The following is a 24224-nucleotide window of genomic DNA, read 5'->3' as shown; positions in this document are numbered from 1 at the left end:
CAATTAAAGAGCATTTTATTTTTGTTAGTTCGTTTTTTATTGTAGTTCTAAATTGGAACATTATTGTGATCTTGAAATATTAAAATAAAATTTTTATTTATATTTATATATATATATATATATATATATATATATATATATATATATATATATATATATATATATTAAAAATTTATTTCGTCTCTCAATATATGCGTCACTCGTGGAAGCCGGTAGCCTATATACTCACCAAAACGCTGTGCATCTATCGAGACTTTCAACCCCAGGTAGGCTAAGCAGGGCTCGAAATTCATATTTTTTCACCAGCCAGCCGGACTAGTTACCTTCCAAAGCAACTCGCCAAAATTTGTTCATGTCTGAATTTTACTTCTGTCAAAAATAACACAAAAGAGAGTAGTTACCATTGTTCATGACTAATGTGCATTTATTTCAAGACCCGAGTATTTTGATACTGGTTTTTTTTTTTGCACACTTTACAAATTTGGCATTTGCTGTTCCACATCCTCCTCGCGATATCCAAAAAAAGCCGGATGACTGACCCCTTACTAGTTCTTTTAGGAACCAATTCGTCTGCTTCCATTTTTAATTTGTCGCTGAAACTGACAGCGCTTCTGCACGAACTGAGTTAGCGCTGTGTTGCCAGATACTGCTGACGTTTTCCAGCCCAAAATATGTTCAAAACCCGCCAAAATGCACTTAAAACCGCCCAATCTGGCAACACGTTCCTTTCAGCACCGAAATGTCGCCCGGGATTGGTTGGCGAGTGCGTGACGTTGTTGTTGTTATTATTATTATTATTATTATTATTTAAACTCTTAGGCAGCCTCTCACGTTACTGCCTGAGGGACAGGGAGAAAACCACCAGAAAAGGTTTTAAACAAACGCAAGTCGGCAGATGACCATAAAATGCTCGATAGTTACGATATAATAATTTTGTGTCTCACACAGAATTTTCGGAGATATATTGAGTATATTCGATATATCGCACAGCCCTAGTCTGAATCTTCGCTTCATATATATCTTTTATTTTCAACTAGCCAGCCGGGCTGCCTAGTGACAAGAATCACCCGCCAAATGACAAATTAAGTCGCCTCGGGCGACCGGACCACCGCGAATTTCGAGCCCTGCTAAGTATGGAGAAATGTAATTCCCGACACCTACATAAACATGAAGAAATATGCATTTGGAGTCCTGTCGATCTTCGGATCCACATACGTATGTGAGCAGCTATCCTCCACCATGAAGTTTGTTAAAAACAAACACCGCTCGCGCCTCACAGATGACAGCTTACAGTCCTGCGGAAAGATGAAAGTGACTTCCTACAGCCCTGATTTGCAGACACTGTGCACAGAGGTTCAGGAGCAGAAGTCCCATTAACCAGCTAAAAGAAATATTTATGCAGATATTTTGCAAATATTTAATTTTCATTGTTCAGTGAAAGTGCTCTTTTTTTTCCAATTTATTTTTTAAATTCAGGTCAAGGCTCCGATACACGCGTCAAAAGCCCAAAGGCGATATGAGGATGACGGCTCACGGCAATTTTTGTTTGCTACATGTATAATTTAAGTTCAGCTTTTTAATTCATTTGAAAGAGACCCTTAACTTGGTGTTTTTTTTATTAGTTTTTTTAAGAGTCCAAAATGTCTTCATTACATGAATAAAATTCCATTTTCTCTGTAGCACTTCATGGATTTCATAAGCAACAGACTATACTTGTTTATGCAAAGCGTAAAGGTAAAATAATAATAAAAATAATATATACAGTGTTATCTTCATTTTAGATGTCAAAAAGTATTTGCGGCTCTCAGTGTTTTCTTTTCCGTGGAAACCGGGTCCAAATGGCTCTTTGAGTGTTAAAGGTTGCCGACCCCTGCATTAGAGCCATTTGTGATGGTGAAGTAAAGTGTTTCAAGTTCATAATCATGCCACATCCCTTCCCCAAGAGCAGGCAGATTGACGTAATCACACAAAATGTACGGTTTGTCTCTTTGTATAATTTGTACTTCAAATTATCAAGCAAGATAAAAGTTTTGGTAAACACTAACACATGAGTAAAGAAAGAACTCTAGAATCCAACCCAGGTTTTCAAATACAATCACCAAGATAAGGGAAAAAAATTATAAGAACCATCAAAAACCATCAAAAAGGTGTGGATAGAAATGTCTTATTAGGAAGTGTTGATAAAATTCAGATAAAGGCAAGAAAATGCAGGTTTGGATTTTACCTTCTGGGCGCCTAGAGTTGTTTTCCATCCACATCTTGTTGACTGATAATCTGCAAACACCCCCCTACGAGCAAAGTGGAATCCATCTATATGCTAATCTGAGTCTAAAAGTACGATTGTGGGGAGGAGTGTGATTACATCTCATCTTCATCGAAGGTCAAACCAAACAGGAGTGGGATTTCAAATTCCCCACATCGTCTAGACACCTATTGCTGCACTATTATGACTTCCTGATGAACATTTGTGGGAATCTGCTATGAACAGATAGGTTAGAGAAAAGAAGCAGTGAAATATAGTACATTAAAAGATGAGTGCGCTTATTAGTCAGGATTTAGCTGAATAAACTGAGACATTTGTTTCTGTGACTCACAAGCTGGCATGACTAAGTCTGCTGCTCATGAACCTCGCACAAGCTGGAAGATTTTGTCTTCTGCAATGAATCTGTAGCCTTTAAGTAGAGGAATTGTCCAAGGACACCCAGCATCAGGTCCAGATTTACAGTACTGTGTGGGTGAGTATTTCAGTGCACAGGGGTGAGAAGAGGCCTCTGATCAAGGAGCTGTACTAGCACAGATACTCACAGAGTCCCCAGGGTGTGTGTGTGTGTGTGTGTGTGTGTGTGTGTGTGTGTGTGTGTGTGAGGGGCTTCCCATCTCACCTCATACCTAGTGTTCCTGGGATTGGCTTTAGATCTACCATGATCCAGACCACACTAAAACATTTCACTCGGCCCTCTCAGTGTGTCTGCTAGTTGGTGGTGCAGCATGAACATGAGTAAGCAAGTGTGCTAGTATGCACATGCACTAGTGTGCAAGTGTGCTAGTAAACTAGGACACAAGTGTAGTGTAACCCCTCCTTGCCACTGGATATGAAATATTAAACTGAGCTACTATTTCAAAGTTTAGTATGAACAGGATCCTGAGTGCTTAGTGTTTGGTGTTGAACTGGCTAAACCTCCCCTTACCAGTAGCTATTGTTGTTACAGACTATAACATAACAGTAAACACGTTATCACAAGCAGTTAAAAAGGACCAACAGTACAGTGCCTCCACTGTGGGATTACGTCACTCTTGCAAAGTGAGTACTTACCATATTCCCCCAGAAACAATGGTATCTTTAAGGTAAGTAAATCTTAAACAAACAAAATGTCCAGGACAACCTTGTTAAGCTGTATAACAAAAAAAAACAAACAAACATCCCCTTGTAGTTTGTCTTTTGCTAGTGTTGTACTCAAGATATTCCCACACACTCTTGGTCGCTTCACAATATTAAATGAAAACAAAATCATTACCAGCATAACACAATGGAATAGAAAAACAAAAAACAAATGAAGCATTAACTACCTTTTCAAACTTAAATTCACATCATGTAAAATCTATTAAACCAACATGTTTAAGTTAAAAACACTTCAAAATTTATGGAAAAGTAGGCAATAAACCAAAACCCTATAGGCATGTGTATCAGTCTTTGCGCGGGAAGGCATTCTGTTATCAATTATCAAACAGTATAGCACTATAACCTGGATTATATTCAACACAGTAAAAAATGTCTTAGTCAAACAATTTGTGGTTAGTCACTTCAATGGTTATTGTAGTGCGGACTGTTACCAAGCGCTTGGATTTCTAATCGTTGGGGCCCGTTAAGCTGGTGCACATAGAAAGAACAACTCCTTATATCTGTTACACGCTGTTGACACAGTTACTCACACGACCACGACACATGCAGTTCTGAAGAGACCACTAGTTGACAGATGAAGCAGCAACAGGCGAGGCGCACAGAGCGACGTCCGTATCCCGCCACAGGTTCAGTAGTGGAGTCTGTTCTCACAAGCAGTAGCCACAGATGCTAATTGGGGTGGGCGATATGGGCAAAAATAATATCTCGATTTTTTTTTTATTTTGATGATCTCGATAATTGGACAATAACCTTTAAAATGTGATTTTTTTTAAAAATGCCTGAGTTACAACTTATTCACTGTTGCTTACCAATCACATCTATGGACACAATGTTTCAGAACAACAGCTCTTGTTTATTTTCTTTAAACTTCAGCATTCAAGTAAAAATAATTCAAAGACTCCTCATAATTAAACTCCAATATAGAAACATTGAATGGGTAAACATTCAGATTCTCTGCTGCGAGGTAAATTGTGCAGCATACTGTATGAGCAAGAGCAAATAAATGAAATATTAGCATTTGTTAACATTGTAAACAAAGTGCTCCATGCATGTTCTACAAAACATTGCACACCAGCTTAATCTATCTTATGGCCTTCTACAGAACATTGCACACCAACTTAATCTATTTTATGGCCATATTGAACAATGACCAACTTCAAGTTATGTCCAGGGCTGTACATAAATCACACAAAACCAAAACAGGAGAATATGCCAAAACAGGTTTGCTCCATATTATCTTAGGTAGTGTACAAAAATATAGTAAAAATTGTAAACAAAATGTCATTAAATTAAAATATCATAAAAATGTAAACAAAATCCACAATTTTAAATCAAATAGACAAAATACCAAGTATTGTTATTATAGCACACACTAGCATAAACAATATGCTGGAACTCTGCAGAAAAAAATATAGGCCAACTGTTCACTTGCACAGGTTATTTACTTCAAGTTATGAGCCAAAAACACTAATGTGTCCACAGCATCAGGCTTGAGTGAAGACCTGTGACAGGTTACAACATTTCCACTTGTGCTGAATGCCCTCTCTGAAGGCCTGCTTGAAGCAGGGATGCATAGATATTTTCTGGCCAGTTTCGCCAGCCTGGGGAAATTGACCTCCTGTGATTCCCACCACTCAAGTGGATTGACTTCACTGTCCACCTCAGGGATCATCAGGTAGCTCTTGAGCTCATTTTCAATGGCAGTGGCAAGTGACTCCCCTCCTCTGACTTCTTGTTTTTTGATGTAACATCTGAATGATTTTTTGGCCTTTTTGGATGACTCCCTGGTGTCATCACCACCTGCTGCACCTTCTGCAGTGGTACCCTGAGCTGTAGTGGTTGAGGGGCCTGGGGAAGCACGGTCTTCCTCTGTTGCCATGGTCATAAGCTCAGTGGTGACTGTTGATGAAATGGCTTCAATCTGGTCATCATCATTGTAGCAGGTTTTAAAGCAGGGGTCAAGTGTGGATGCCAAACTTAAGAGGTCATCCAAATTGTCTTCTTTGTATTTCATGTTCAGGTATTCCAGAATGGTTTCTTTGATTGTTTTGGTTAGGTCTGTGTCGTCAGACTTAACTGCCAGGACCTCTGTGTTGAACGATGCCAGGACAGGTTTGAGGTAGGAGACTGTTACAACTTGCTCACCTGAAAGCGCATCCGTAAACTCTAACAGAGGACCAGGTGCTTTGTTTACTGATTCTAGCACCTCAACATCTTGCCAGGTTGGGATGAGATGCCGGCACTTTCTGTCTGCACCCAGCATATAACGAATGGCCTTCTCTTGTTCAACAAATTGCTCAATCATGCACTGTCTGGAGCTCCATCTTGTGGGTGATTCGGTGATTAGTTTATGTTCAGGAAGCTTCTTGAGCATCACTCAGGGCTTTCTTCATTTTACAGCTGTTGGAAAAAGCTCCAACCACCTTCTTACATACTGTACTCCATTGGCACGGCTTACTCTAGGATCACGCATGCTCCTCTGTGGAAAACATTTCATATAAACAAAACATTTGTTAGCCAATTAAACATTTTGTGATATAATGACATTCTCAGGCATGTACGCCTAATATTACAGAGTTGTATATTGTTGTTGTTATTATTATTATTATTATTATTATTATTATGCTGTATTAGGCTATTGCAGTTTAACATCTTTCATGTAGTGGGGTTGAGTTTGTTAAATTGTCAAAAGATGTTTCTTATTTTTATTGGTTCTCTTATATTTTTGTTATCCAAAACAGCTATTTTAGCTATTTATGGGGGGGGCCTATTAATTTACTCACCAATGGCAATATGAAGCCAGTGCCCAAAACATGGTAGCCTGGTCCAGCTGTTGATTTGCATACATGTCAACCTATATGGAATGTCCGTATTTTATATGGATTTGATTCAATAAACGTAGTATACAGGCGTACAAATAAAGTTATACGGATTCTTTAAAAAAAACTTCAATATTTATTTAGAGCTATAATCAATTCCCACGATGATAAAAGAGCGCATAACATTTACAAACGTACTGTACACCACAGAAAGCACAGACAGCCTGTCACGGAGTGAGCCGTGACGCTCGCGCGCACACACCTTCACACACACACACACACACACACACACACACACAAACACACCTCTCTCACGCAAGCGCACAGGCAGCAATCTGCCGGCAACGTTCAAACATCTTGGCTGACCTGTCGCTGTGAGTTGCACTTCATTTCCGTTTTCTGTATGGGTATTACTAGTTTTCAAGCATTTCATACTCCACCGTTTGCCATAGTTTCTAACGAGAGCAGCATTTGTTACGAATGCAGGGAAAGGCCTCCCGGCATTCTAGTAACATTTGTTTGGCTCCACTCAGATGTAAAACGCATCACACATTTCTAAGCATTTTCATCTCCCATCTGTTAAGCATTGTCTATGGTCTAGGAAACACATGTACAAACCGGTTATTTCTAACGTCAAGTTTATTTAGTTCTAGCATTTTTATAACACAAAACAGTTTTCAGTAACTCCTCACACAAACTCCACCATACTTCCTGTTTGTTGTGGGAAACTGAGGGACTGTACCATTGGCTTGTTATGGAGGGGTTTCGCGGGTGTTTGGTAGAACGGACTATTTTAATGGGGGTGTTTTACTGGTGTTGGGGAAACATGTATTTTACTATGCACTGAAGGGTTTTTGGTTAAAGAAAATTATTTTGGATGTTTGTATATTTTGTGTTTGTTTCTTTAAATTGTTGTTTTGTATTTAGGATGTCATTATTTAGTTGATTGATTAATTTTGCAATTTGGGCTCAACTGTGGGAGGGGCTGCGGGTATGTAAGCTCTGCAGTAGCTCCAGAGTCTCAGTTGTGGTTGGAACGTCTTGTTTGAAGGTGCTGTGGTTTGGGTGACTAATAGTTTTGTTCAGGGTCTTTTTAATTTAGTCTGGCAAACTTGAAGCCTCTTTATTTTTGTGTTTTCTTATTTTGTTTGTATAGTTTTCTTTTTGGCAACTTGAACAAAGGTTGGTGCACTGTAAATATTTGCACTATTTTAAGAAAAGTTTAGAAAATAGAAAAAATAAAAAATATACTTTTGGAGGAAGAACTTTTCCGGCTCTCTGTCTGCTCCACCGCCGTCCATCCTTGCAACACAGCCAGTAAAGAGTCTTATGAAATTGCGCATTATCGTGTGGTAGCGAGACTTCATTCCACTTTTGATCATACGCACACCGCATTGCGAGATCCCGCCAACCGTGAAGTAACATTTTGTTTGAAAAGCGTATTTCCACCTGAGCGACTTTCAATAGCGACTGAAAAGATTCTGAATGGGCACTCCGGCAAAAAAATTCAAAACACAATACAGCGGTAGGTTTCTCCCTGAATGGAAGGACCTTTTCAATGGCATAATCCAACCGGCAGCCTCCAAAAACGACGAATACGCACACTGCACACTGTGTGTGCGTGACATCAAAGTTGCAGCATCGGGAGTGTATGATGTGAAAGAACATTTCAAATCAAAACTACATCAGCGGAATGCAAGCCAAAGGCAAAATCAGCCACTGATGACAGTATTTGCGCGCTCAAAAACTGATATGACAACAACTGGAAAAGACAGAAAACACAAGGTAGTGGGCGTTTTAGTTCAAGTTAGGCAGTGCTCTGTTTACCCCACAGTAATGCTGACTGTGAGAGAGTTTTCTCTCAAGTCAGGAAGATACACACAGAGAGCAGAAAGAACCTGAATGCAGACACACTGACCTGGCCTACTGCAGTGTAAGATCAACACAGCTAGACACTTGCTGTGACATGCAGCCTAGTGAGGTATTGGTGCAGAGTGCTAAAAAAGCGGTCATGGAGTACAATTCAGAACATTAGAGTGACACTTTGTGTTTTTGTCAAACATTGGAGCTTTGTATTCATTCTGAAGGTTTATTGTTATTGATACTGAATAAAAAGTAACTGGGATATACAGGGATGTGATTTTTCCGCGAATTCGCGGAATTCCGCTTTTTTCACCTCAAAATTTGAAAAAAAAAATTTTTTCCGATTTTTCGCTCAAAAATCCGCATTCGTATCCTATTCGTTCTGACTTTATCTGTGTGTTATCTGTGAGTGTGTGGCGTTTGGTCACGAACAAACTCAGCTTTTTATGTGTGCGTTTTGTCCGACGTGGCAGAGCCGAGTGTGTTTGACAGGACACGGTTGTCTGGGTTGAGCTAGTGGGCTTTGTGTGTGTGTGTGTGTGTGTGTGTGTGTGTTTAGGGAGGCGAGAGGTTGGCTGACTGAATAAAAAGTAACTGGGATATACAGGGATGTGATTTTTCCGCGAATTCGCGGAATTCCGCTTTTTTCACCTCAAAATTTGAAAAAAAAATTTTTTTCCGATTTTTCGCTCAAAAATCCGCATTCGTATCCTATTCGTTCTGACTTTCAGTAATTCTGTCATTGAGATGAAACGAGGTACGTGATTGGCCCATCGCTTTGTAACAACCAATGAACGCGCTTGTTAGATAGCTGTACGTAAGCTCGCTTCAAACAAAGAGTTGAAAGATGGCAGCCTCCGTGCTTGAGCGTAAAAATGCAAATCGAGTTAAAGAAATCGACAGAATAGTGAAAAACAAGTTCCGCTGGGAATGGTTGGAGAAAGAGGTTGCTACAGACGTTGGACATAATACTGTGAGACATTTGTTCAGGTCGGGGCGGATCGTCTCTCGCTCAGGGAGAGAGAGATGGCGTGCTTGCTGGAGGCCCCTCTACGCATCAGTGTGTTATCTGTGAGTGTGTGGCGTTTGGTCACGAACAAACTCAGCTTTTTATGTGTGCGTTTTGTCCGACGTGACAGAGCCGAGTGTGTTTGACAGGACACGGTTGTCTGGGTTGAGCTAGTGGGCTTTGTGTGTGTGTGTGTTTAGGGAGGCGAGAGGTTGGCTGACGGTCACCCGGAATGAGTTCACGTACCGGCGTGCTGGGCGGAGAGGAAAGGAAAGAGAGGAGGAGATGCCGTTCGTCATTTAGTCCGCGGAAATATTTCCACTTTGGGTGTAAAATGACGAACATTTGCTCAGGGAACAGACCCGACACCAGAGTTAGCTCCTGAGTTAGCACGGCTTGCTAGTAGCAGTGAAGTTCTGTTACTTTACACTCAGGCTTGTTGCTACTTAGCCATGTAGCTAGCAAGAGCTTTAATGCACCGCTTAAACACAAGTCTGTCAAGGGCATTTATTTATAATTTAATCCTATTTTGGAGCATGTATAGCTTCTTCTGGCTACATAGGAAGTCAAAATATGTGTTGCAGCTGCCTGCTCTGGCTAACAGGCCAAGTGAAAGTGAGCGCTGCGCAGCTGGAAACGCCCCCTGTCCTGTTGCTCCACTGCGCTGATGAAGAGGAAATCTGTTGCGCTGAAGACCAAACCGCTCCATAAGGCATATAGAGTGCACTAGAGAGACTACAGGGGCTCGCTGTGTGTGCGGTGTAGGGCACTTGTATAGGAAGGAGGAAGTGATTTGGGATTGAGCCTTCAGTGTGTGTATATGGAGGCTACTATATGAAGTTAGTTTCGTTTTAGAGAAGTGTCAACATCATCTTTACCAGTGTTATCAGCCAGGTTGTTAAATTTATTTATTAATTATTTATTTATTATTTTTTAAATTATTTTTTAAAAAAGTATGATAATTATGAATGAATGAATAAATGAATGAATGAACTTAATTAAATTTACAACCAGTGTAGATACATTACATTATTTACACATTACCGTGATATCTAAGGCATAATTAACAAAATTTACAGCAATAAAAAAAAAAATTTAAGGGCGGCACGGTGGTGTAGCAGTCAGCACTGTCGCCTCACAGCAAGAAGGTCCGGGTTCGAGCCCCGTGGCCGGCGAGGGCTTTTCTGTATGGAGTTTGCATGTTCTCCCCGTGTCTGCGTGGGTTTCCTCCGGGTGCTCCGGTTTCCCCCACAGTCCAAAGACATGCAGGTTAGGTTAACCGGTGACTCTAAGGCTACGTTCACACTGCAGGCTGAAGTGACTCAAATCCGATCTTTTCGCCCATATGTGACCTGTATCCGATCTTTTATTGACAATATGAACGACACAGATCCGATTTTTTCAAATCCGACCCAGGCCGTTTGGATATGTGGTCCTAATTCCGATTCCTATCCGCTCTTTTCATATGCGACTTCAGTCTGAACCGCCAGGTCGCATTCATCCGACTTACACGTCATCAACAAGCCACAAACGTCACTATTCTGCGCTGAAGTAGGCGGCGGGTCTCTCAAAAAAAGTTACAACAACATGGCGCATAATCACGGGCGCAGATAGAGGGGGGGACGGATGGGATTCGTCCCACCCAGATTTAAATTCACTTTGTTCGGTCCCCCCCACTTATAGGAAGGAAAAAACGTCTATGCTGTCTTTCTTTGCATAAGGCAAACCTCACGGAAAAATCAAAAGACTAATTACCATTCGGTTTATTGAGGTGCACAGCAGTGTATACATAGTTGCAACAACTCACATAAAACAAAACAAAGACTGATATTCGGTTGGTTGAGCTGCGCAGACTGCACAGGTTGCGAGCTCGAGCTTGGTTGCTATGGTAACCCACAAGTTTGACAGGCATATCGGGGTTGGGGTTGGTTTGCTGGCTGCTTTGTCCCCCCCAGTTCAAAAAACGTATCTGCGCCCCTGCGCATGACATCAATGCGAGGGACACTTCGGGCTGTGAAGGTTCTGAATCTTCTCAATGGAAGGACACAGAGGTTAGGGAGCTGATTTCCATTTGGGGGGATGCAGCTATTCAAGCTAAATTGGATGGGTCATACCGCAACCGGGCGGTTTTACTTCCGTAAACACTGGCCATGCTCACTGCGTGTGACGTCGTCGTATCCTGCAATGCGCATGCGGAACACTTTTAGGTTGCTTTTCGTTCATACTGAGGATCACATACAAGTCGCATATATTTGTTAATGTGAACGACCTCACAAAAAAATCGGATTTCACAAAAAAATCGGAATTGAGCATTAAGCCTTGCAGTGTGAACGTAGCGCAAATTGACCGTAGGTGTGAATGTGAGTGTGAATGGTTGTCTGTGTCTATGTGTCAGCCCTGTGATGACCTGGCGACTTGTCTGGACAGTTCTACTTTGCATTTCAAAATTTGACTACTTTGGTTCATTGACTACTTTGTCCCCCCACCAGGGCGCTGCCCTGGACCAGCTGGGGGCCTGCGGCCCCCAAACCCCCGGCTAAAATTTTCAGATAATTTCACCAGCCCCAAATCACATCCCTGGATATATCACTGTTAATTATCATTCAAATTTGAGGTAAATTATTTTAATTTGCATCTTATAAGGATTTTATAAGGGAAATAAGGATTTTGGAGGTTGGTTATACAGGTTTGATTGACCAAAGGGTGACATGTATGGATTTGGAGTGCATGGACAATGTTTGAACTGCTGTTTGTAGTCATGCAAGCCATGTGATCTTCACTCAGCAACCATGAGGTGAGGGCATCTTTCAGACCAAGGGCAATGATGTCACCTGTGTGGTCCTCTAGAAAGTAGGACATCTGCAAGCAGTAGCTCTTAAGTAGCCAGGATTCATCAATAAAGTGCACTGTCAAAGACAGGTAAGGCTTGGATGTCCTGCTCAACCATAAATCGGTGGTTGTTGAAAAGTGTGACACATTTTGCAGTTTCTCTGACAATATTTTGCGACTTGACTCATACAACTTAGGTAGAGCAGTTTGGCCAAAATATTTACAAATTGGCACTGTATATCTTGAGTCTAGGCTGTTCACAAGATGTCTAAAGCCTTCGCTTTCCACCACTTGAATCGGCATCATTTCTTTGGCTTTGAAATTAGCGATGGCGTTCATGATGTCTTGCCATCATTTACTTTTTTGTCATATGGCACGTTTCTGCTGAATGACTCAGCGAGGGTTTGTTGAGTGTGTTGTGCAGGTTTACTCATCTTTTCTTTGGCTGCAGTAGTGCTTGCAGAGTTGCGAAGTTTTTCATATTCCTCATACTCTTTCGTGTGGTTAGTTCGCAAGTGGTGGAACAGGTTAGTTGTAGAGCTGAGTTTCATGGCGACAGTTTTTCGGCATATCTTGCATATAGCCGTATTTTGACCTACGTCAGTCTTGTCAGAACCAAACCACTTCCACGCTAGAGAGGTAGACTTACATCTCGCCACTAAATCATCCGATGAGGTCGTTGCGGGGGGCGGAGATTCCTGCATGTTTCCTCCGAATTAGCATAACCATGCGCGACTCTGATCCGTGTGTTGCCACTGAGGCTGCTGGTGAGAGATCACGTGATCACTAAGACCATGTTTACTGTGAATCTTGTCTACTGTATGGCTTCTGCAGCATGCATTTGGCGAATGAGGAGTTTCAATGTGCCTTTCATTGTTTTTTTCCCAAATAATTTAAATACTCAATAATGTCAAATTGCACATTGTCAGAACAACATTTAAGATATTATTGTAGATGATATATATCGCCCACCTCTAATGCTAATTAGCATGTTGACCCAGTGAAGCACTTCTCTCTTCCAGCTCTTGGTAAAATGCAGCTGGCGTTTGCAGCTGACTGTCCCTCACAACGTCGCTAGCTCAAACATCCACGTTTTAGAGTCCAGTTTACTTTTTTCAAAGCAAATGAAAATAAACACAGTTAACCTAGCTGCACTGTCATTTTGCATGTCCAGAAAGCGAGTGACTGAACCATGGGATACACCCGACTTCTAACTGCAGAGTAATACTTGTGCCAATACAATGGAAATATATTACAAATATTAATCACCTCAACAACAGAATTAGCTCTTTCTTTCCCACTCCTTTATCTACACACACCTTCCCCCTCTCGTGCTCCTCAGTCTTCCCGTTTTTTTTTCCATTGAGCGCCTCTGATTAGCTAAGGCCAAGTTTACATTAGACTGTATCTGTCTCGTTTTCTTCGCGGATGCACTGTCCGTTCACATTAAAACGCCGGGAAATGGGAATCCGCCAGAGCCCACGTATTCAATCCAGTTTGTGTCTGGTCCGGTGCTGTTTAAACATTGAGGATACGCGGATACGCTGTGCTGAGCTCTAGCTGACGTCGTCATTGGACAATGTCACTGTGACATCCACCTTCCTGATTCGCTGGCGTTGGGATCACACACACAGCGGCTCAGTCCCTAATCACTGCTCGTGCGCTTCACTCGCGCGCTCTGTGAGCTGCGCAGGGCCGGAGTGCGCACCCTCCAGAGGGCACTCGCTGTTCAGGGCGGAGTGATTTGGAGCGCAGGAGGAAGCGCTGAGCTGCACTGAGGTTTATTTACACATTTCAACCTCCTTCAGGCGCTTAAACTCAGTGAGAACATAAACATCACAGCCAGGTGTGTTTATCTGCTGGAGAAGGTGTTCGCTTGCCATCCTTCCACTTGCAAGTGGTGAGTGACTTGCTCATGCCCGATATGCACTGGGATCATGTGACGTGCCGTCTAATTAGTCATGTGATTAGCGTATCCGTGTATTGGCGTTGCTGTGTGTACGTGAATCGTTTTAAAAACGTTAATCTGATGATCCGCTGATTCGAAATAATGTAAACAGGGCCTAAGAGTGCAGCTCTCCTAAAAACAGATTGGCTTAAATAGCATCACTCAAACAAATTGACAGCATGTTAGTTAAGTAAACGTAACATAGCAAATCACACCAAAGCAAAGGATTATGGTAAATGTAGCTGTCATTGACATTACCCTCATGGGAAGGAAAACATTCTTATTCAGCTGTATTTTGTAGGTCCCTACAAGAGAAATACTGTAGGTAGGTTAGAAAGCAAACGTGCAAGTATACCCAGGCTCTATTGTACCAGTCTGCAAGAAAGTGTGCTAATATAGAGTATACTTTCCATTATATTGCAAGCATGCTCATACAAAAATGTTAGAATTCAAGACTGTAATGCAGGTATATAAGTAAGCAAGTGTCCAAGTGCTGGTATACGCTAGCTATTAAGATATAACACATATGTACAAGTATGCAAGTATAGAGTTGAGTTGTGTTAGTATGCAGGACTAAGTATGCAGGCATCTGTGGCAGTGGGGGTGTGGCCGAGCGTCGGCTTGTGAATGGAGGGCGGAGTCAGGGAAGGTGAATGGCCAAATTGGTACACCTGCCGTCAGTTAATGTGTCTGTGTGTGTGTGTGTCTCTTGCAGTGACAATGCTGTATAAAAGGAGTAGGAGAGCAGAGGAGGGGTTGGTTTGGACCAGAATGCGACTGTGTGTTTGTGTGCATGTGACTGTCCCGGTCGTGAAAGTGGCTTGCTGAAAAGCAAAATAAACGTGTGTTTAAGCACTAACAACCACCTGCTGTACTTCTGTACTCCACCCACATCAGGGCAGCTTCCACAGCATCTAAGTATGCAAGGATGCTACAAAGCTAGTACACAGGTGTATAATTATGTTAGTATGTAAGTGGCAAAGTATGCAGGTGTGTTTAAATGCAAAAGTGCAAGTAGGTTAGTAAGCAAGTGTGCTAGTATGCAAGTGGGTACATGTGCACTAGTGTGCAAGTATGTAAGTAAGCTAGTACACATGTATACAAGTGTAGAAGTGTACAAGTATGTTGGTAAGCAACTGTATGCTAGTATACAGTGGTGCTTGAAGGTTTGTGAACCCTTTAGAATTTTCTATATTTCTGCATAAATATGACCTAAAACATCATCAGATTTTCACACAAGTCCTAAAAGTAGATAAAGAGAACCCAGTTAAACAAATGAGACAAAAATATTATACTTGGTCATTTATTTGTTGAGAAAAATGATCCAATATTACATATCTGTGAGTGGCAAAAGTATGTGAACCTCTAGGATTAGCAGTTAATTTGAAGGTGAAATTAGAGTCAGGTGTTTTCAATCAATGGGATGACAATCAGGTGTGAGTGGGCACCCTGTTTAATTTAAAGAACAGGGACCTATCAAAGTCTGATCTTCACAACACATGTTTGTGGAAGTGTATCATGGCACAAACAAAGGAGATTTCTGAGGACCTCAGAAAAAGTGTTGATGCTCATCAGGCTGGAAAAGGTTACAAAACCATCTCTAAATAGTTTGGACTCCACCAATCCACAGTCAGACAGATTATGTACAAATGGAGGAAATTCAAGACCATTGTTACCCTCCCCAGGAGTGGTCAACCAACAAAGATCACTTCAAGAGCAAGGCGTGTAATAGTCGGCGAGGTCACAAAGGACCCCAGGGTAACTTCTAAGCAACTGAAGGCCTCTCTCACATTAGCCAATGTTAATGTTCATGAGTCCACCATCAGGAGAACACTGAACAACAATGGTGTGCATGGCAGGGTTGCAAGGAGAAAGCTACTGCTCTCTGAAGAGAACATTGCTGCTCATCTGCAGTTTGCTAAAGATCACGTGGACAAGCCAGAAGGCTATGGGAAAAATGTTTTGTGGACGGATGAGACCAAAATAGAACTTTCTGGTTTAAATGAGAAGTGTTCTGTTTGGAGAAAGGAACACTCTGCATTCCAGCATAAGAACCTTATCCCATCTGTGAAACATGGTGGTGGTAGTATCATAGTTTATGCCTGTTTTGCTGCATCTGGGCTAGGACGGCTTGCCATCATTGATGGAACAATGAATTCTGAATTATACCAGTGAATTCTAAAGGAAAATGTCAGGACATCTGTCCATGAACTGAATCTCAAGAGAAGGTGGGTCATGCAGCAAGACAACGACCTGAAGCACACAAGTTGTTCTACCAAAGAATGGTTAAAGAAGAATAAAGTTAATGTTTTGGAATGGCCAAGTCAATGTCCTGACCTTAATCCAATTGAAGTGTTGTGGAAGGACCTGAAGCGAGCAGTTCATGTGACGAAACCCACCAACATCCCAGAGTTGAAGCTGGTCTGTTCTGAATGGGCAAAAATTCCTCCAAGCCGGTGTGCAGGACTGATCAACAGTTACTGGAAACATTTAGTTGCAGTTATTGCTGCACAAGGGGGTCACACCAGATACTGAAATAAAGGTTCACATACTAGTGCATCTCAAAAAATTAGAATACCATGAAAAAGTTCCTTTTTTTTCATAATTAAAAAAGGTAAACTTTCATATATTCTGTATTCATTACATGTAAAGTGAAATATTTAAAGCCTTTTTTGTTTTAATTTTGATGATTATGGCTTATAGCTCATGAAAATCAGAAATCCAGTATCTCAAATTATTAGAATATTCCCGAAGATCAATCAAAAAAGGATTTACAATACAGAAATGTCCAACTTCTGAAAAGTATATCCATTTATACACTCAATACTTGGTTGGGGCTCCTTTACCATGAATTACTGTATCAATGCGGTGTGGCATGGAGGTGATCAGTCTGTGGCACTGCTGAGGTGTTTTTGAAGCCCAGGTTGCTTTGATAGTGGCCTTCAGCGTATCTGTATTTTTGGGTCGGGTGTTTCTCATCTTCCTCTTGACAATACCCCATAGATTCTCTGTGGGGTTCAGGTCAGGCAAGTTGGCTGGCCAGTCAAACACAGTAATATCATGGTCAGCAAACCATTTGGTAGTAGTTTTGGCACTGTGGGTAGGTGCTAAGTCCTGCTGGAAAAGGAAATCAGCATCTCCAAAAAGCTCATCAGCAGATCGAAGCATGAAGTGCTCTAAAATCTCCTGGTAGATGGCTGTGTTGACTTTGGACTTGATAAAATACAGTGGACCAACACCAGCAGATGACATGGCACCCCAAATCATCACAGACTGTGGAAACTTCACACTGGGCTTCAAACACCTTGGATTCTGTGCCTCTCCACTCTTCCTCCAGACTCTAGAACCGTGATTTCCAAATTAAATGCAAAATGTACTTTCATCTGAAAAGAGGACTTTGGACCACTGAGCAACAGTCCATTTCTTTCTCTCCTTAGCCCAGATAAGACACTTCTGACATTGTCTCTGGCTCAGGAGTAGCTTGATATTAGGAATGCGAAAGTTGTATCCCCTTTCTTGAAGATGTCTGTTCGTGATGGGTCTTGATACACTGACACCAGCCTCAGTCCACTCCTTGTGAAGCTCTCCCAAGTTCTTGAATCAACTTTTCTTGACAATCCTCTCAAGACTGCGGCCATCCCTGTTGCTTGTGCACCTTTTCCAGCCACCCTTTTGAGCAATGACCTTTTGTGGCTTACCCTCCTTGTGGAGGGCATCAGTGATCATCTTCTGGACAACAGTCAAGTCAGCAGTCTTCCCCATGATTGTGGTTGTGTGTACTGAACTAGACCGAGAGATACACTGTGTTCATACTATTTTACTCAAACTCGAAATTAAATATTCTAATATTTTGAGATTTTTTTTATGTTTTTGTACTGTATGCCATACTGATTAAAATTTAAATAGAAAAATGATTGAAACATTTTAGTTTATGTGTAATGAGTCTATAATATATAACATTTTCACTTTCTTAAATAACTGATGGAAAATATTGAACTTTTTCACAATATTCTAATTTTTTGAGATGCACTAGTACTTTTGCCATTCACATATGTAATATTGGATCATTTTCCTCAATAAAAAAAATGACCAAGTATAATATTTTTGTCTCATTTGTTTACTTGGGTTCTCTTTCTCTACTTTTAGGACTTGTGTGAAAATCTGATGTTTTAGATAGTATTTATGCAGAAATATAGAAAATTTTAAAGGGTTCACAAGCTTTCAAGCACCACTGTACATGTGCTACTAAGCTAGCATGCAGGTATACTAGTAAGGTAGTAAGTTTACTAGTATGCAAGAATAAATAAAACAGAATGATGATTGGTCTGTTTCTGGCTCAAGATGGTTAAGGAGGTTAGTATGCTAGGATGCATGTGCAGATCCAAGTATACTAGTATACATGTGAATGCTAGTATATTAATGCACAAGTGTACCAGTATACTATTACTCAAGTTTAGAATTGTGTTACTGTGCAAGAGTGCAATTATGAAGGTATGTTAGTAAGTAGGTGTTACTATGAAAGAGTGCTAGAATGCACTTGTTATAAGCTAGCACAAACATTTGCATGTTTGCATTGTTTTAGCATGAAAGTAGCCTAGTAATATGCTCGTATGCAAAAAACTTTGAGACACAAACCAGTATGGTTGGTCTGTTTGTAACTCCCAGGTGGCCAAGTATGTTACATGTGCAGTACTCTGGAAGCAGCTACTACACTACAAGTATGCTTGTTAGTATGCTAGTATGTAAGATTTGATTCACAAATTATAGACATTCATAGTCACCTTGTAATAAACACAGTATTGGACACAATTCTGTTTATTGTAATTTACTCTTTTTTTCTTGCAGAAATAATGAACATATTTTTGCTAATCTTTGCTCTCAAATAATATTTATGCCCTGTATTTTTTTTCAAAATTCCATTTTAATGGAATCAATAGGCACAGTTTGCAATCTCAAGCTATAACTTTTAAAATATTTGCTTGTTGCAGATGTAAGTGATGAGGACGAGGACGTGCTCAAACCGGTGATGGTGTACATTCATGGTGGCTCTTATGTTGAAGGAACAGCAAACGTGATTGATGGAAGCATCCTTGCTAGCTATGGTGATGTCATCGTCGTCACCGTCAACTACCGTCTGGGGGTTTTAGGTACGTACTTTAACTTCTCTCAATAAGTTAGAATTCTGATTGCTTTCATCTCTCATTTCACACATTAATTGATCAAGTGACATAAAAAAACATAGCATACATTAATGTAGAAACAGGAAATGTCACTCTCATATCTGTCTCTGTGTATTAGTGTCACTGAATACATATAGAAATATCGCCACTTACTGTATACTGTTGTTAGTCATTTTATTTATATGACACTATATTACATAGACACGAGTGTTTTACTGAGGAATACACCACTTGCATTTTTCATACAAGCCACATGCAGGGCATGGGGAATCAAAACCATGACATAAATCTCTATATGTCACTCGTGAGGAAATTGATGAATTTTGATAAATTTGGGTACTTTTTGTCTCTGAATGTGTCTGTACAATAGAAAATCACATGTGTCTGTACAAAAGAAAATCACATGTTGGCTTGAATATATGAAGTTTATCTTCTCATATTGAAAAACTTGCATTTTTCATATGAAATACATCCCGGATGTGAGTGACATAATTTCTGATATTTCGCTCCGATGACATCACTCCCAGTGTTTTCTTGCTGACTAGACGCACGTTGTCAAAATGGCGAACCGGTTCAAACTTAAAATTCTTTTGATTAACTTACCTATATTTTTTTGTGGATGTGTCCATATGTGTCTCGCAAAAGCATTCATAATCCTTGGTGTTTGTCCTGTTTTGTTGCATTACAAGATGGAATGAAAATGGATTTTTGGAGGGTTAGCACCATTTGATTTACACAACATGCCTACCAACTTTAAAGGTGCAAATTGTTGTTTTATTGTGACACAATCATTAAGATGAAAAAAAAACAGAAATCTGGAGTGTGCATAGGTATTCACCCCCTTTCATATGAAACCCCTAACTAAGAGCTGGTCCAACTACAGGGATGAAAGTCTTCCGGAAATACCCAGAAATCCGGATATTTGACAAAACTCTTGAAAATCTCCGGTTTTCCGAATGGAGAAATTTATTTTTCGGATTTTTCGCGTTCCTAGACACGGTGTAATACTTTGCATTGTCCTTGCATGGGCTCAGTCCTTAAACAGCCCAAACACAGTTAATTGATTAAAGACAGGTATTCTTTGTTAACGGCGCGCGTGCCAGAGCTCGTTAGGTGCGTGCATCCAAGGCGCGCCTTCAGGTGCATGTGCTAAGTCGCGCAGGACTGACATCGTTCTGCGCAAGCGCAACACAATCGCACTAGAAAGCATGTTCAAGCTGCCAGTGTAGCTGCAGTCTTTTTAGTTGCGAATTACAAGTATTTCCTCTTGTGTTAATAATTCACCATGTCAAAACAAGCAAAACTTTCCTCCTTCTTTCGACGTGGAGAGGTAAGCAATTTATTATATATATTTTTTCCAGCAAAGTTGCATTTTGTGGTTTCAAAGCTAAGTTATAGTGCCGTTTCTAGAACACAATATCAAGAAAATGTGGAAGAAACAGCAATAATGGAAGAGCTGGTTTCTAAGCTGCCTAAAACTAGCAATGGTAATTATTTTTTGTTACATAATGTACTTAGGCTGCCAGTCAGTGTGTGACACACCCAACGCCCCTGATTTATATGAGAAATTTGGTATTCATTGGTGTGTTTAAATTTACAGACAAGACGAACTAATGTAAACAATTGGCTTCAACTCGCATAAATATGAATTGGAAATTTTTAGTTCACTTTAGCTTATGCAAACGCACAACTCTACTAAAAGCTTGATAAACAAGGCTCAATGTCCCCAACATTGAAACCTGAAAGCTTCAGAAACTCTAACAGACCTTTACTTTTTAACAGTCCTGTTTTGGGATTTTGCTGAGTTTACCTTCAACTGTCTGATTTTTTTCAAAGTAATTAACTGTGTAGCCAGGAAAATCACAGCGTTTTCTAAATGCGCTCCTGAAAATTACTCATTAACTAGGGGAATTAAATTTGATATTTTTGACATGTTAATCATTAATGTACATGAATGAAAAAGGCTTAAAAGTTATAACTTGTTTTAGTGAAAATAAGTACTAAAATGCACTAGAATGCAGGGTTTTGCGTGTTATGTTATTAAAATATTTTCGGGGGACATTGCCCCCCCCACATCTTAGTTTGGCTTTCAAAAGTTCAGGGTTTTTTTTTTCTTTGCTCCACTTTCATCTCTACCAACTAATTCACTTCACAAGTCGCACAATAGTTGATTAAGATCCACCTGTGTGCAATCAAAATGTCACATGATCTGTCACAGGATGTCTGTATAAATCAACCTGTTCTGGAAGGACCCTGACTCTGCAATGCTACTAAGCAAGCAACATGAAAACCAAGGAGCACTCCAAACATGTCAGACAAAGTTGTGGAGAAGTGTAGACCAGGGTTGGGTTATAAAAAATATCCCAAACTTTGAATATCTCAGGGAGCACCATTAAATCCATTATAGCAAAATGGAAAGAATAGGTCACCATGACAAACCTAAAAAGAGGCGGCCGTTCACCAAAACTCACAGACCAGTCAAGGAGGGCGTTAATCAGAGATGCAACAAAGACACCAAAGATAACACTGAAGGAGCTGCAAAGATCCACAGTGGAGATGGGAGTATCTGTCCATAGGACCACTTTAAGCCATACACTGCACAGAGTGGGGCTTGATGGAAGGGTGGCCAGATAAAAGCCACTGCTTCAGAAAACACATTTGGAGTTTGCCCAGCAGCATGTGGCAGGCTCCCCAAACACATGGAAGAAGATTCTCTGGTCAAATGAGACTAAAATTGACTTTTTTGGCCATCATGGGAAATACTATGTGTGGCACAAACCCAACACCCTGAGAATACCATTCCTACAGTGAAGCATGGTGATGGTAGCATCATGCTGTGGAGATATTTTTCATCTGCAGGGACAGGAAATCTGGTCAGGGCTGAAGGAAGGATGGATGGCACTAAATATGGGGCAGTTCTGGAGGAAAACCTGTTTGAGTCAGCCAGAGGTTTGAGACTGGGACAAAGGTTCATGTTCCAGCAGGACAAGGACCCTAAACATACTGCTAAAGCTACACTGAAGTGGTTTAAAAGGAAATATTTAAATGGCTTGGAATGGCCTAATTAAAGCCCAAACCTCAATCCAATTGAGAATCTGTGGCATAACTTGAAGATTGCTGTACACCAACGCAACCCATCTAACTTGAAGGAGTTGGAGCAGTTTGCCTTGAGGAATGGGCAAAAATGCCAGTGGCTAGATGTGCTAAACTAATAGAGACATACCCCAAGAGACTTGCAGCTGTAATTGCAGCAAAAGGTGGCTCTACAAAGTATTGATTTTGGGGGGGTTAATTATGTACCTATGCATACTCCAGATTTCTGTTTTTTTTTTCATCTTAATTATTGTTTGTGTCACAATAAAACAACAATTTTCACCTTTAACATGGTAGGCATCTTGTGTAAATCAAATGGTGCTAACCCCTCAAAATCCATTTTTATTCCGGCTTGTAATGCGAAAAAACCGGACAAACACCAAGGGGGATGAATACGTTTGCAAGGCACTGTAATATAAAGTACATTACACTGTGGCATGAAGATATGAATTTTATCTTCTCGTGTTGAAAATATTTTCATTATATACATATACATTCACCACTTGAAGATAAACTTCCATGTAATATCCTCTGTATATTCAACTATGCTACAAATATTTCCTAAGTATGATACCCTTTATCTTGGGTGCTGTATACATTCCACTATCTGCTGAAAGCTGATAAGCTAATGGCAGCCATGTTTGTTCAGTAACCCAGTCATGGTTAAAATACATTTACAGATGAGCAAAATGATGCAGTAAACCAAATTTCTGTACGATTGGACTCCGGAATCCTTTGAAACAGCTATTTGATTGTATACGGGGCAAGTACCTCCCAAATACAGGCTGATGGATAGTTTAATGCCACGCTGGTTTACAGTACAGTACTCTTTGCCTGTGGTGCATGTACAGGGTAATTCGCTACTCAGATTTTCTGCTATTTGCAGCCATACTCAAAATTTTGTCATATAACCCAAGCTCCATCCTGCTAGCATTGACTGGCATGTGATTATCATGTTGTTTAGAAATTTCAATGTTTTAGCTAATTGTTCAGGCTCAGACTTAATTTGGCAACAGTTTTGCAAAAAAAAAATTATATTAAAAAAATAAATAAAAACCAGTCAGTTTGACTTGACCAGTTTCAGTAGCAAAAATAATTTTCCAAAAAATATGCTTGGTTTAATGTGTGAAGGTATCAGTAATCAAATCAAATCTTGTGGCCAATTTATGTGAAGTTGTCAAGTACTCATGGGTCTCGTACAAATCTACTACTTAAGTTATGTGATGATAGGGCGATGTTAACCTGTCAAATATCTGCTGAAACCTGATTGGCCAAGAGAGGTAATGGTTTTTTAAATAACTTACAGATTAGGACATTTATGCTTTGTACCAAATTTCAGCACCACCGGGTGAACAGTTCCTGATAAACGTGTTTAAATGTAACTCTGCCCCATCTGGATGACCACGCCCCAAACATTGCATTCATCTTCAGAACATGAAGCTTTGATACTTAATGACTTTAAAGTAACACAACAATCTATAAGGCTGATTATATTGGGTGAGTTAAAGACACTTAGGGGAAACACAATTTGTGTTTGTTTACAGCGGCTATCTATACTAAATACTTCATCAGGGTAAACATAGCAGCCTCAGAGGAGTTATCTACACACTGAACGTGCTGCTTGGAATATCACATTGGCCTATCCTTAAAAAAAATTCGTTTCCTGTCCACCGGGTGAGCAAAAAAATTTTCAGTCGGGAGGGAGGGATTTTTTTTTTTATGGATGGATAAGAAATCGCAATGCTGTGTTTGCTTTTTCCTTCAGTACTTTATTACAAAAGCAGACACATTTAATAAAATGACAGTTTAATCAACTGAAACTTGTACAAAAACTAAGTTAGCATTTTAAATGCTGACTGCAACATTTGCAAAACTTTTACAAAGGTACTTAAAATGTCCGACACACGGACTTTTTGGAGTTCTAAATCGACCGTTAGGCCTAGTTCGGATGAAATTACGCTATTAAAATGATCACTGAATGATTTGTTTTTCTGAATCTTTACTATTTTGTTGTTCGCTAGAATACCATTTTGTGATTTCACACTTAAGCAAATGTTTGAAAACTCCGGATCTCCTTCCTTCA

General features: G+C 40.3%; 2 protein-coding genes across 3 annotated transcripts in view; one reads left to right on the top strand and one right to left on the bottom strand.

Annotated features, from left to right (window-relative positions):
- Nucleotides 1-4279: 4279 nt before the first annotated feature.
- Nucleotides 4280-6943, bottom strand: LOC132896438 (E3 SUMO-protein ligase ZBED1-like). 2 transcript variants are annotated; one of them, XM_060937261.1, is made up of 3 exons: nt 6586-6943; nt 6184-6254; nt 4280-5879 (listed from the first exon to the last, which is right to left on the bottom strand). In XM_060937261.1, exon 3 carries the CDS (start codon nt 5772-5774, stop codon nt 4842-4844), a length of 933 nt encoding a protein of 310 aa, XP_060793244.1. In that variant the 5' UTR covers nt 5775-5879; nt 6184-6254; nt 6586-6943; the 3' UTR covers nt 4280-4841. The 2 variants fall into 2 exon arrangements, with proteins under 2 accessions (XP_060793244.1, XP_060793245.1); XM_060937262.1 differs by lacking the exon at nt 6184-6254.
- nlgn4xb (neuroligin 4 X-linked b) overlaps nt 6529-24224 on the top strand; it is a 68514-nt gene continuing 50818 nt past the window's right edge. Inside the window, exons 1-2 of the mRNA XM_060937260.1 lie at nt 6529-6593; nt 18857-19015. Of these exons, the coding sequence (XP_060793243.1) occupies nt 18895-19015 (121 nt within the window). The 5' untranslated portion in view covers nt 6529-6593; nt 18857-18894. The remainder of the gene's footprint in view (nt 6594-18856; nt 19016-24224) is intronic.

Source organism: Neoarius graeffei, chromosome 13 (genome assembly GCF_027579695.1).
Source record: "Neoarius graeffei isolate fNeoGra1 chromosome 13, fNeoGra1.pri, whole genome shotgun sequence".
Taxonomy (NCBI): domain Eukaryota; kingdom Metazoa; phylum Chordata; class Actinopteri; order Siluriformes; family Ariidae; genus Neoarius; species Neoarius graeffei.
Note: the sequence above shows the minus strand (reverse complement) of the source record. Positions and strands in the feature narration are given on the sequence as shown.